Consider the following 13,472-nt stretch of genomic DNA (forward strand, 5'->3'; position numbering starts at 1 on the left):
CCATGATAAAACAGTTATAAATCTGATCCCAGTTTTGAACCCCCTGGCCCATTCTTGGTTAACTGACCTCCATTGGATGGTGTAGGGACTGGTGAGGCCTCAGTCAGGAAAGGCTACAGGGAATGCAGAAGGAAAGGGTGAAACTAAATCCCAACCAGCTGTAGTACTTTGAACAATGGCTGATAACAGAAGGCAGACACAGCGTCACAATGAATCTTTACTAAGGTCAATGCATTGGTACTCACGTTAATAATATCAAAGACAAGTGACAGTTTGAAAATCCAGTCCAGTTCAAAATCTATGTTTTTCAGAATATCCTAGAAAGAAAAAATATGGATGAATTGAGTAAAAGGAGGCAGCACGATAGCATAATGGTTAGCACAATGCTTTACAGTACCAGCAACCTGGGTTCAATTCCAGCCGCTGCCTGTAAGAAGTTTGTACGTTCTCCCTGTGACTGTGTGCGCTTCCTCTGGGTGCTCCAATTTCCGCCACAGTCCAAAGACGCACTAGTTGGTGGGCAATTGGCTAGGGTTAAATTTGGAGATTGCTAGGCGGCGTGGCCAACAGACTGGGAGGGCCTGCTCCACAGTATATCTCAATAAATAAATTTTAAAAAATGGAATAGCTAGAAAGTTCTACAGACCTTTACTTCTATTTTAGTGATTGGAAAATGGACATGATGATCAAAAGTTTGCACCTGTGTAAAGACAAGCACCCTTGACAAATGTCTGACCTCTAGAAGCTGCAATTAGTAAATCTGTTGGGTTTTGTTCACTCCCTACTTAAACCTACTACAAACCACACTTCACAACAACACACACAACACGCTGGAGGAACTCAGCAGATCGGGCAGCATCCGTGGAAACGATCAGTCAATGTTTCGGGCCGAGACCCTTCATCAGGACTGAAGAGGGAGGGGGCAGGGGCCCTAGAAGGAAGGTGGGGGGAGGGTGGGAAGGAGAAAGCTGGTAGGTGCCAGGTGAAAAACCGGTAAGGGGAAAGATCAAGGGGTGGGGGAGCGGTTACCGAAAGTCATTGAATTAATGAAAGAGGACATTTGTGATATCCAGGAACAGAAAGCCTCATCCTGGGAGCAGATGTGACGGAGACAGAGGAACTGGGAATAGGGAATAGCATTTTTAGGCCTCCTCTACAACGGTGAGACCCGACGCAGATTGGGAGACCACTTCGTTGAGCACCTCCGCTCCATCCGCCACAACAGACAGGATCTCCCGGTTGCCACCCACTTCATCTGTGCTTCACATTCCCATTCGGATATAACCATATATAACATATAACCATATAACAATTACAGCACAGAAACAGGACATCTCGGCCCTTCTAGTCTGTGCCGAACTCTTACTCTCACCTAGTCCCACTGACCTGCACTCAGCCCATAACCCTCCATTCCTTTCCAGTCCATATAGCTGTCTAATTTAACTTTAAATGACAACATCGAACCTGCCTCAACCACTTCTGCTGGAATGTCCATACATGGCCTCCTCTACTGCCATGATGAGGCCAAATTCAGGTTGGAGAAGCAACACCTCATATACTGTCTGGGTAGTCTCCAGCCCCTTGGCATGAACATTGAATTCTCCAACTTCTGGTAATTCCCTCCCCCTCCCTTCCCACATCTCAGTTTTACTCTGCCCCCTCCCCCAGCTGCCTATCACCTCCCTCATGGTTCCGCCTCCTTCAACTACGCATTGTGTTTTCCCCTATTCCTTCTTCATCTTTCCTGCCTATCTCCTCCCTGCTTCTCCTCCCCCCACCCCTTGATCTTTACTCTTACTGGTTTTTCACCTGGAACCTACCAGCCTTCTCCTTCCCACCCTCCCCCACCTTCTTTGTAGGACCCCTGCCCCCTCCCTCTTCAGTCCCGATGAAGGGTATCAGCTCGAAACATTGACCGATCGTTTCCATGGATGCTGCCCGATCTGCTGAGTTCCTCCAGCGTGTTGTGTGTGTTGCTTTGATCCCAGCGTCTGCAGAGTATTTTGTGTTTACACTTCACAACAAACCCCTTTCTTATGCTTCAACATTAAAAAGAAGTGTTTTAACAAATCGATTAAGTTGTGGGTTTAGAAGAAAGTCTGAGAAGAATTCCGTTGGTGGACAAGATGAAGTGAAGGTAATAGCTGAAGCAGTTGGCCATTTCAGCTATTTAGGGAGTCATGGTAGTTTTGTGGCTAGCACAATGCAAATTACAGCTCAAGGTGTTGGAGTTCAGAGTTCAATTCTGGTGTTGTTTGTAAGGAGTTTATACGTTCTCCCCGTGACTGCATGGGTTTCTTCCAGGTGCTCTGGTTTCCTCCCACAGTCCAAAGACATACTGGTTAGTGGGTTAATTTGTCATTGTAAATTGTCCCATGTTTAGGCTAATGTTAAACAGGTGGGTTGCTGGGTAGTGTGTCTCAATGGACCGGAATTCCGCGCTGTGTCACTAAATAATAAATATCCCTTCCTTTATAAGCAGGAAAAAACACATTACGCAGTGATGCCCCCAGTCACTGCCCCCCCCATTCTATTTTCAAGCAGCTTACCATTAGACTTCCTCTTTTGCAGTACTGCATAATGATAAAAACTTTTGTTGCATCAATGCACACACCGAAGAACATCACCAGATTTTCATGCCTTAGTTCTCGCATCTGGGAAAAAATGCATATTAATAATTCATTGAGCCAGCCAACAGAAATTGAATGCATGTATATTTTCCTTCAAGTTCATAGATCTGAACCAACGAAATGTAACAGATTAAATTTGCCCTTCAAGTTCCCAAAGCAGAAGTGTATCACAATCATGACTGTCTCCTTCTTCTCAGTTGTTCTTTTGATGACAGAATTAATATAATGTCTTGAGGAGTTATTTAATCAGTGATTTAACTAAATGGAATGCTTAATGGTTCTCTGTGTTCGTCAAGCCCATTGTTTGAAAGCTATTTGGTAATTCTCTCCCCAACACAAAGTAATTGGTCCTGATTGGCACCTGGTTAACTCTTCAGTGATGGGATGAGGTAGTGGGGAGTGGCATTGGTAGAATGAGAGAGGAGGCAGGGGGAGTGTGGAAGGAACTGGTTAAAGTCACAATAGATAGCTGGACAATGTGCTGAACTGAATTTGTGGCCTACAACTAACAAACTCCTAAACTGGCAGCAGTGATGGTTGACTTTGTGGCTGTGGACTCACTTCCATGAACTTCAGTGCTAAATGTTACTTGCTTTTATTGTTTGCATGATTTGTTCTATTTCTTTGCACATTGAGTGTTTGATGGTCTTCTCTTTTTAAATTGGGTTCTATTGGGTTTCTTTGTTTAATAGCTGCATGAAAGGAGACGAATCCCAAGGTTGTATAGAAAATACATGTTTTGATAATAAACATACTTTGAACTATGACAATGGATGAGAAAAACTAGATAAACAAAACTACTGTTCCTAACCATTGGTAGGACGTCCTACTAGTAAATGTGTGATATTACTCCTGTATAATTGTATTATATCAGGAGCAAACTTACTTGTTTGCAGTGCTGTTACTGAAAGACAGCCTGTCCAGGCTTTTTCATGAACATAGAGCATAAGAAATAGGAGCAGGAGTCTGCCATCTGGCCCGTTGAGCCTGCTCCACCATTCAATAAGATCATGGCTGATCTGGACGTGAAGATCATTGGTCAAGATGTGAAGTTGAAATAACTAAGAGAACCAGAGGGTTCGAACTACTGAAAAGGAGGAAAAGGGTGGAAGAAGCAAAATTTTTTTAGAAAAGTCCTTTTTAAAGAGTCTGTAAGGAGTTTGTACATTCTCCCCATGGTTGTGAGGGCTTCCTCCAGGTGCTCTGATTTCCTCCCACGATCCAAAGAGGTGCAGGTTAATTGATTGCGTGGGTGTAACGGGTTAGAGCAGGCCCGTTGTGCTGGAAGGGCCTGTTATCATGCTGTACCTATCTTTAAATCAAATTTAAAAATTAAATTAACGTGAGTTTTCTGGAGTGTTTAATTGTGTGGTTGTAACTGTGAACACATTTATCTTACCATCTGTATTTCATTCAGAATTGTCCTCTTGCTCATATCTGGAGCAGTCTTTCTTTCAAAGCTCTGAACTGTCACATAATTTCCCTGTGAAAGCAAAGGAGAACGAGTGCAATAGCAATTAGTTCTGCTTTCAGTCAGTGCACCCACAGTTTCAGCTGGGGGTGGAGCAAAAACCATGTCATGAAAGTCACACTGTAGTTCTGAGAATGCTTATTTCCCAGGGACCATGAAAGTTGGACAATGCTGGATGTAGACTCTGCTTGGGATCTTATGGATCTCCACTGTGTTGTCTTCAGATAAAACCAGCAGGACCCACCAACGCTAATTGTGTGTGTTGCCAGTTACTATGGAAGGCTTAATCACACAGAATTTATTCTGAGGGACAAAGTATGATTCTGACCAGTGTTGTTCACATTAGAGTACTGTCTGTTTGAGTTACAGGAGGACATTTCAGTCATTCTAGATGTTGCTGACCAGACTTGGGTAGTGGGGGTAGCAAATATCTTATTTTTGTTAGACAGACCTGGGATCAGGGATAACTTGCTTCCTCTCTGATTTTGTGATGTTCTTTCCACTCTTGTTTCCAGAGTGGAACGAGATTGGATGAGGCCGGTATGAGGCCACAGAACCTTTGGCCGCAGGGCTGCATTGGGAGTTTGTCCATTACAAGAGCAGTTTGTCCGTTGGTAAAGTTCCTCTGTCACGTTGCAAGGCTTCTCTGTGCTTCTGATGGATGCACTCTGTAACATTCCTAATACCTCTCTTTACTGTGTGTCATAGATCAATACAGCTCTGATCCAGGCCCTTCTGCCCAATCGGTCTATGCTAGCCACTTTGTCCACCCATCTCATCCTAGATGAACTGGACTACTTGTGGATTATTACTGGAACTATCCAACAGTCATTTTTATTTTAAAAATCTTCCAGTTGATTGGAGGAAGAAGATAAACAGGTTGGTCTTAGTGGAAAAGGATTATGTAAGAACTGTTAAACCTTCTTCATAGACAGACTATGAAGACTCCACTGACTCTTGGGAATCTCTTGCTCATGACCACTTGAAGTGGAGAAGGAGCATTAGGATGGGACTGGGAACCTTGGTTCATGCATTCAGAGCATGAAGCTCTGACCAAGCAAGCGGGCAGAGAGCACTATGATGTTTTGTAACTTTAAATCGTCATGTTAATTCACAGAAAACACAGGAAGTCCGGGAATGCAAGTCTAATTTTGTGTTTACTTTAAATGAGGTACGCACGTATCACATGGTGGCATGATGATGTACAATAAAGTATTTTTACATATAACTGGTTATTATTCAGATATAACTAAAATATTAAATACACAACATGCACCACCTCACAAACTACCCACACTGCCAGTCACCTCCGGTGGTGGGGTGGGGGGTGGGGCAAGTCTTCAGTTCCCACACTGGCCATGTCGAAACCCACAGAAGCCCCCAGCGGAAGCAAACTATCCTGGACTTCACAGTACTGTCTATGAAGAAGGTTTGACTGTTCTTACATAATCCTTTTCCACTAAGACCAACCTGGTTATCTTCTTTCTCTGATCAACTGGAAAGATTTTTAAAATAGGGCAGACTGTTGGATAGTTCTCAGAATAATCCACAAGTAATCCAGTTCATCTACTACGAAAGCTAATGCACAGACTGTGTCTGAGGTAACACAAGTCATTCCGTTGTTGATCTTTCCAGTATGCAGTTCGAAAGTGAAAGCACAAACTATGCAGAAGTCTTACACACACATATTTAACTAGGATGCCTGAGACTCTTGCACGGTACTGTAGTAATTTTATGTATTGCACTGTACTGCTGCCTCAAAAAAAAACACATTTCATGATGCGAGTGATGATTAACTTGATTCTGATATGGATCTCTATTGTGGACTGAGAGCGCGAAGGGGGGTCAGGGAGAGGGGAGTGAGTGGGAAGCACCAGGGAGACATTCTGTAATGATTAATAAACCAGTTGTTTGGAATCAAATTACCTTGCTTGCTGTCTTGGGGCTGGGTGTGTCTACACCCACGCCACCTCCTACCTCTGGCACTCCTTCCCTGCCACCAGTCCCACACTCCCTTTGTAGAGCTTCACCCTCACCATTCCCAACATCCTTTGTTCCCGTCAGATTTACAAACTCGCTCTCCGCTCCACGTTGACAAATACAGTACAGTGCAAATTATCAGGCACCCTCGTGAGATATATATAGGTAAGAAATTTAAGTTACTTTCACCTCTGATATCACAGGGAGATTTCACAAGCTGCTTCAGTTTATTCATTCAGTACTGCTAGTGATATTCACACTGTTGTTTCACACCTCTGCCATGGAGATTAAGCTGCCGAAAGGCCTTCGGGGATAAGGTCTCAGACTCTGCTCCTGAGGCATAGTTCATACTTGAGAACTGCTCTGCTTTGTGGGGAAAGTTTACTTATTTTTTATGTATGTATTTTATTTATTTATTGAGATACAACACGAAACAGGCCCTTTTGGCCCTTCAAGCCAAACCGCCCCGTAATCCCCTAATTTAACCCTAGTTTAATCACGGGACAATTTACAGCGACCAATTAATCCACCAACCAGTACTTCTTTGGACTGTGGGAGGCAACCCATGTGGTCATGGGGAGAATGTACAAATTCCTTTCGGACAGTGGCGGAATTGAACCTAGATCGCCTGTACTACAGTGGCAAGATCTCCAGGCTGCTCAAAGCCCTACCGAAAGAAAGGATTCGTGATACTACAGGAACCCGGTGGGAGGTGAGGATGAGAGCAGCGATACTGGCCACATTATAACTTCAAAGAATTGTACATCCTCTGGAAAATCACACACCAATAACCGTTAATGATACAACTGGGATTTTTTATGCACAAACTTAAGTCGAGAAACATAAAATCATTAATGTAGGAAGAATAAAGGCAAATATCTTGCACTTATATTTGAAAAGTTATTCAAGAGCAGTTAACAGCCAATGAGACTTATTTGAGTTTAGTCACTGTTATTTAGTGGGCAATGGATCACAGTTGTTTTCTGGAGAATGCTGGCTGATAACTTGAGCACAGTGAGATTCCCAAAGAAGAAATGAAACAACCGAAAGACCATCGATATAGGAGCAGGGTTAAGCCACTTAACCCATTGGGTCTGTTCCACCGTTGAATCATGCCTGTTGTTTTACATATCTCAACCCCATTCTCCCAACATTTCCCCATAATCCTTTAATGGCCTTGCCAATCAAGTACCTATGCAATTCTGCCTTAAATTCGTCCAAGGACTGGGTCTCCACAGCCTGCTGAGGGAATGCATTCCACAGCTTCATCACCTTCTGACTGAAGAAATTCTTTCTCATTGCAGTTGTAAACAGACATCACTCTATTCTGCGTCTGTGCCCTCAGATCCTAAACTCTCCTGTGAATGAAGACATTTTCTTCCTGTCCATCCTACCCATGTCTTTCAGAATTCTGCAGACCCACTCTCTTCTCCCCCACTCGTCCCTCTGAACCCAGACCAAGAAGTGGCTGACAAATAGTATGGTGCTTGGAAAGAGTTATTAACTCACGGGTCGCAATTTGCATGTGAAAATTTTTTGTCATATTAGGTTTTTCCTTCATTCGTCAGGGTTTTAAAAGTCTGGGTCTGGCTTTGACTGATGAAAATTCTTGATCTAATCCTCCTGCTGCTATGTCGAGCCTGTGTCCTTGCCCATTCAACAAGGAGAGAACAGGAGAGACTGCAGTGCTGTGTGCACGGTGGTGGAACACCTGCAGGGTTTAAGCTGGGATATGCCAGCGTTAGAACATTCCAATAAACATGTGTGATCTACAGTCTCTCAGTGTACGTGAAATCCCTTATTGTGAAGCTAAACCCCCCCCCCGGGATGAATTGGCCTACATTTCAAGTTTGCATTTTATATATATTTCAAATACCATTTCAAACATATTTTGTTAACACTTTTTGCAAAAGATCTGACGTTGAACAAGAAATCAGGATGGAATGGTAGTGTAGTGGTCAGCCCAATGTTTTACAGTAGCAGTGACCCAGGTTCAATTCCTGCCCCTGCCTGTAAGGAGCTTGTACATTCTCCCCGTGACCGCGTGGGTTTCCTCCTGGTGCTCCGGTTTCCTCCCACATCCAAAGATGTACCGATTGGTAGGTTAATTAGTCATTGTAAATTGTCCTGTGATTAGGCTAGGGTTAAGTCAGGGGGAATTGCTGGGCAGTGCAGCTCGATGTGTTCTATCAGTTTGTTGCCGCCAGTGCAATCTTCTACGTGGGGCAATGGAATCAACATGGGTGATGCCAACAGGCTCAATAAATTGATTAGAAAGACTGGCTCTGTTATAGGAGTCAATCTGGACACACTGGAGGCTGTGGTAGAACAAAGGACCCCACGGAAAATCCTGGCAATTCTGGACAATGTTTCTCACCCTCTGCATGCCACCTTGGCTGAAAAGAGGAGCAATTTTTAGTAATAGACTGAGACAACTGCGCTGCTCCAAAGAGCGTTATATGAGGTCATTCTTACCCTCGGCCACTAGATTAGATTAGATTATGAGGACACACAGTCCTTTTTTATTGTCATTTAGTAATGCATGCATTAAGAAATGATACAATATTCCTCTGGTGTGATATCACAGAAACACAGGACAGACCAAGACTGAAAAACTAACAAAAACCACATAATTATAACATATAGTTTCAACAGTGCAACAATACCATAACTTGATGAAGAACAGGCCCTGGTCACAGTAAAAAAGTTCAAAGGCTCTATAAAGAATCAAGCTAAGGCCAGGAAGTGTTGAACTCCTCCTATTAGACCATTTGTGGTAACTTACTTTTTATTCTTTCTTACTTCTCTTTTATTCTTTCTTACTTTTCTTCTAATATTTATATCTGTGCACTTGTAATGCTACTATGACACTGTAATTTCCTTTGGGATCAATAAAGTATATATCGATCTATTCCGCACTGAATCTCAATCAATCACAATCAATAAACAAACAAATAGATGGATGGATAAATAGGTGACAAGTGAAGCCAGGTAGGTGAGAGAGGTTACCCTAAACCAGTCGACCTCTAGGCCCAGTCTCAGTTGGAAACTAGGCTGGGAAAGAAGGGATCTGAGAGGAGAGGAGAGCGGACCATAGGAGAAAGGGAAGGAGGAGGGGACACAGGGGAAGGTGATTAGGCAGGTGAGAAGAGGAGTCTCAATAATTAATAAAAAAAGAAATACTACTTTTAAAACATTGCCTGAATTCATGAAATGAACTCGCCTGGTGAAGGGCAACGTTGATATTAGCAGATTTGATTTCCACTTTTTCTTTAAGGCTGTAATTGTGATGACTTGAAACATTACTTCTGGACCCATTGCTTCCAGCTTCATGTTTCTGCGCAGGAGTATGAAAATGAAAAAAAACACATTTGTATAAAAATGGTCCTTTATATTACTTCTCATCTAAAATAACAGCAAAGTAATTCAAATTATGACAAGCCTGTGCCTTGACATCCTTCAGGAAAACTATATCTTCATAATTTATTTTCCACCACGTCCCCTGAAATTGATTTACGGATTTGTGCTTGTGTGCCATCAGGAAACCGATGATAAGGGCTGCCGCCAACACCATGACCACAGTCACAATGATTAAAATCACCACGTAGTTATCTGGAAGACAGAAGAACAAGTGAGTACAGAGCCAGACCAGGTTGACAACAGTCACTGAAGATGCACCCGGCCTGGTTGGCTGAGACTGGGCCTAGAGTTCGACCAGTTTAGGGTAAGAGGTGAAATACATAAGGGGTATCTGAGAGGGAGGTCAATCAGAGGGTGGTGTGAGTGTGGACAAGTTGTTAACTGAAGTGGTAGATCAGAATCAGGTTTAATATCACTGGCATAAGTCGTGAAATTTGTTGTCTTTGCAATACATAATAACAGGAAAAACGGTGAACTCTAGTAAATATATAGTTACATTAAATAAGTAGTGCAAAAATAGAGATAAAGGAGTAGTGAGGTAGGTGGGGGTTCAGTAGTAATATTTAAGAGAGGTTTGGATAGGTACATGAGAGGGGTATGGAGGGCAATGGTTTGGATGCAGGTAGATGAGATTAGGTTGAAGGCCAGTTCAGCATGGAGTAGATGGGCTGAAGGGCCTGTTCCTATGCAGTAGTACTCTATGACTATGACTCAATGTTGAAGTGCATTTGGTATTGTATTGGTTTGTTATTGTCACATGTACCAAGATAGAAAGTAAACTTGTCTTGCACACTGTTTATCCAGGTCGAATCATTACACAGTGCTTTGAAACAGAACAAAGTAAAACCATAACAATGCAGAATAAAGTGTAAAAGCTACTGAAATGACACAGTGCAGGTAAACAACAAAGTGCAAGATCATAATGAGGTAGGTTGTGATGCCAAGGGTCCATTTTATTGTACAAGATGTCCAACTTTGTCCACCTTTGTATCTATTGTACAAATGTCTGGTAAGAGTGGGATAGAAGCTGTCGTTGAGGCTGGTGGGTCGTGTTTTCAGGGTTTTGTATCTTCTGCCCGATGGGAGGGGAGAAGAGAGGATGACTAGTGTGGGTGGGGTCTTTGATTATACTGGCTGCTTTACTGGGGCAGCGAGAAGGATAGACGGAGACCATGGAGAGGAGGTTGGTTCCTGTGATGCACTGAGCTGTGTCTACAGCTCTTTGCATTTTCTTGTGGTCACACGCAGGGCAGTTGCCATACCAAACTGTTCTGCATATGGATCAAACACACTCCTTATTTAAATCCTATTGTGGGCAGCATTAAGACAAGAATGATTTTACTCCCAGAGGAGAATTTGTTGACCATCTGTCTCTTCCATCCTGTTGCAGTCCAGACCTAGTAAGTACTAGTGTGGACTATCTGATCCTCAACACAAGAGATTCTGCAGATGCCAGGAATCCAGAGCAACATACTCTCAAAATGCTGGATGGACCTGATCTTCTCTTACGTGTTCCATTGTGCAAAAGAGAGAGCACAAGGACTTCAGGAACAGCTGAGTTTTGTTGCAGGAGGTCCACACTAAAGTGATTGTCAGCAATCCGTGCTCAACCCTCGTCCTTCTCCAGCAGCAGTTCCATTTCCAGCCCCACATCACTTTGGAATCTCATAAACATTGCAGGAGAGACACAGAGACAGAAAGACAGAGAGAGACTGAATTCCAGATAATCTCTGTGCTTTGTACAGGGCAGAGGACCCTGATGTTACTCTACATGAGCCAGCTAACCCCCTTAACTCTGGGTTCCTCAGCCAGTGGAAATGGGCCATCTCTCTCCTCTCTACCAAATCTTTTAATCATCTTCTGCACGTCATGTAGATCACCTCTTAATCTTCCATCCTCATTGCAAGAGAGACCTTTTCTCCTCCCTCCCATCAACCACCTGCATCATTTAACCCTTTAGCTGCTGGTATCGTTTGCTGGTTCTATGAAAGGGTGGTGTGAAAGGGCATTGCATGAAGGAGTGAAATTCATCCTCCTGGTTCAAGCAGAACAAAGGTCAGCATGATGACACAACAGTTAGTGCTGCTGCTTCACAGGTTCAATCCTTGCTCTAAGGTGCTTTCTCTCTGGAGTTTGCTTGCTCTTCCCTGTGACTGCCTGAATCTTCTGAATGCTCCATTTCCTCCCACATTCCAAAGTAGATTAATCAGCTATTGTAAAATAGTCTAGGGAGGTGGCAACAGAACCAAATGGAAAAGAACCTGATGGATATGAGAGACAGAATTATGGTTGGCTACAGAGAAAGTACAGAGCAGGACCACTGGGGTAGCTCTGTTAGGAGCTGCCATGAACACAATGGGCCAAGTGGCCTTCTATGCTTTAATAAAGCACTGATTTCTACAGATGCTAACATCCCACCTGGATTCATCACATCCCTGCTTTGACCAAGACTGTTATGTTTTGTAACTTCAAAACATCAGACTAATTGAAAGAAAAACAGGACAGCTAGGAATGAAAGCTTTAGTTCACCTTTTTAGTTTAGGCGAGGTGTATACGTATCACAGTGTAGCATCATGATTTATGCAATTCATGTATTTATACATATAACCCATAATTAATTACTTAAACAAATAAAGAATGCTTAATCACACAATATATTTACAATATTACTCAAATATTACTAACATTAAATACACAACAAAGACCACAACCCAGTCCATAATACAAACCAAGCTCTCCTCTGTGGACTCTGTCCACACTTCCCATTACCCTGAGAAGTCTCACCCCACCCCAGTATTCTCTCTTCTACCCCATCCATCAGGCAGAAGATACAACAGCTTGAGAGAATATACCGCCACACTCAGGGCAGTGTCTATCCTGCTGTTTATTCTTAAACAGACCTCTCATACACTAAAAGATAAACTCCTGATCTGCCAGTGAACTTTGTTGTAGACCTTGCTCTGTACCTGTCAATCTCCATTGTACCTTCTATTTAACTGTAACACTATTCTTCATTTTGTTTTGATTTTTAATACCTCAATGTACTTAAACATATGGCATGATTGTCTGGATGGCAGGCAAACAAAATATTTTCTCTATCAATACATGTGACAATTATAAACCAATAATAAGTCTACCCAGTGGCCACTTTATTAGGTACACCAGCTCATTAGTGCAAATATCTGATCAGTCAATCTTGTGGCAGCAACTCAATGCATAACAGCATGCAGACATGGTCAAGAGGTTCAGCTGTCGTTCAGACCGAATATCAGAATGGGGAAGAAATGTGATCTAATTGACTTTGACCATGGAATAATTTTTGGTGCCGGAGGGGATGGTTTGAGTATTTCAGAAAATGCTTATCTCTTGGGATTTTCACACACAGTCCCTACAGAGCATGGCACAAGAAGCAAAAAAAAAAAAATCCAGTGAGTGGCCGTTCTTGGGTGAAAATGCCCTGTTAATGAGTGAAGTCAGAGGATAATGGCCAGGGTGGTTCAAGCTGGCAGAAAAGTGACAGCAACTCAGACAACCACAGTGATGTGCAGAAGAGCATCTCTGAATGCACAACATACTGAACCTTGAAGTGGATGGGCTACAGCAGTAAAAGACCAGAGAGACACTACACTCAGTGGCCGCTTTATTAGGTATAGCAGGTACCTCATGAAGGGGCCACTGTGCAAGTTATAATGGCAGAGAGTGCATTAATGCTGACTTTCTCAGTCAAATGGTCAACTGCAGAAATTTTAGTCTCCTTATTGCCATAATTAGCAAAGAACATACACAACAGGATTTATGAAAGATGGCAGGTAAAGATGTCATTACTGGTGTTTGATTTGGGGAAATGCTTACCAAGCCCCTTGTGACAAATCTCATTGTACAGCCCACATTCGGGGAGATCTTTAATAGGAGTTCCATCGGGCCATGCAATGTTAGCTAAATCATCAGTTGCACTGAAAAATAAAAGAGGG

At 42.8% G+C, this 13,472-nt stretch overlaps 2 protein-coding genes across 2 annotated transcripts in view; one reads left to right on the top strand and one right to left on the bottom strand.

The window, feature by feature from the left end:
* The window catches only part of gucy2g (guanylate cyclase 2g), a 58,666-nt gene that overhangs the window by 23,702 nt on the left and 21,492 nt on the right, over positions 1 to 13,472 (bottom strand). The window contains 5 exon segments of the mRNA XM_072239664.1: positions 246 to 317; positions 2,550 to 2,654; positions 4,030 to 4,113; positions 9,599 to 9,693; positions 13,354 to 13,454. Of these exon segments, the coding sequence (XP_072095765.1) occupies positions 246 to 317; positions 2,550 to 2,654; positions 4,030 to 4,113; positions 9,599 to 9,693; positions 13,354 to 13,454 (457 nt within the window).
* acsl5 (acyl-CoA synthetase long chain family member 5) overlaps positions 6,143 to 13,472 on the top strand; it is a 114,007-nt gene continuing 106,677 nt past the window's right edge. Inside the window, exons 1-2 of the mRNA XM_072239533.1 lie at positions 6,143 to 6,246; positions 9,623 to 9,805. The gene's annotated coding sequence lies outside the window, so the exon portion shown is untranslated. The remainder of the gene's footprint in view (positions 6,247 to 9,622; positions 9,806 to 13,472) is intronic.

Source organism: Mobula birostris, chromosome 21 (genome assembly GCF_030028105.1).
Source record: "Mobula birostris isolate sMobBir1 chromosome 21, sMobBir1.hap1, whole genome shotgun sequence".
NCBI classification, from domain to species: Eukaryota; Metazoa; Chordata; class Chondrichthyes; order Myliobatiformes; family Myliobatidae; genus Mobula; species Mobula birostris.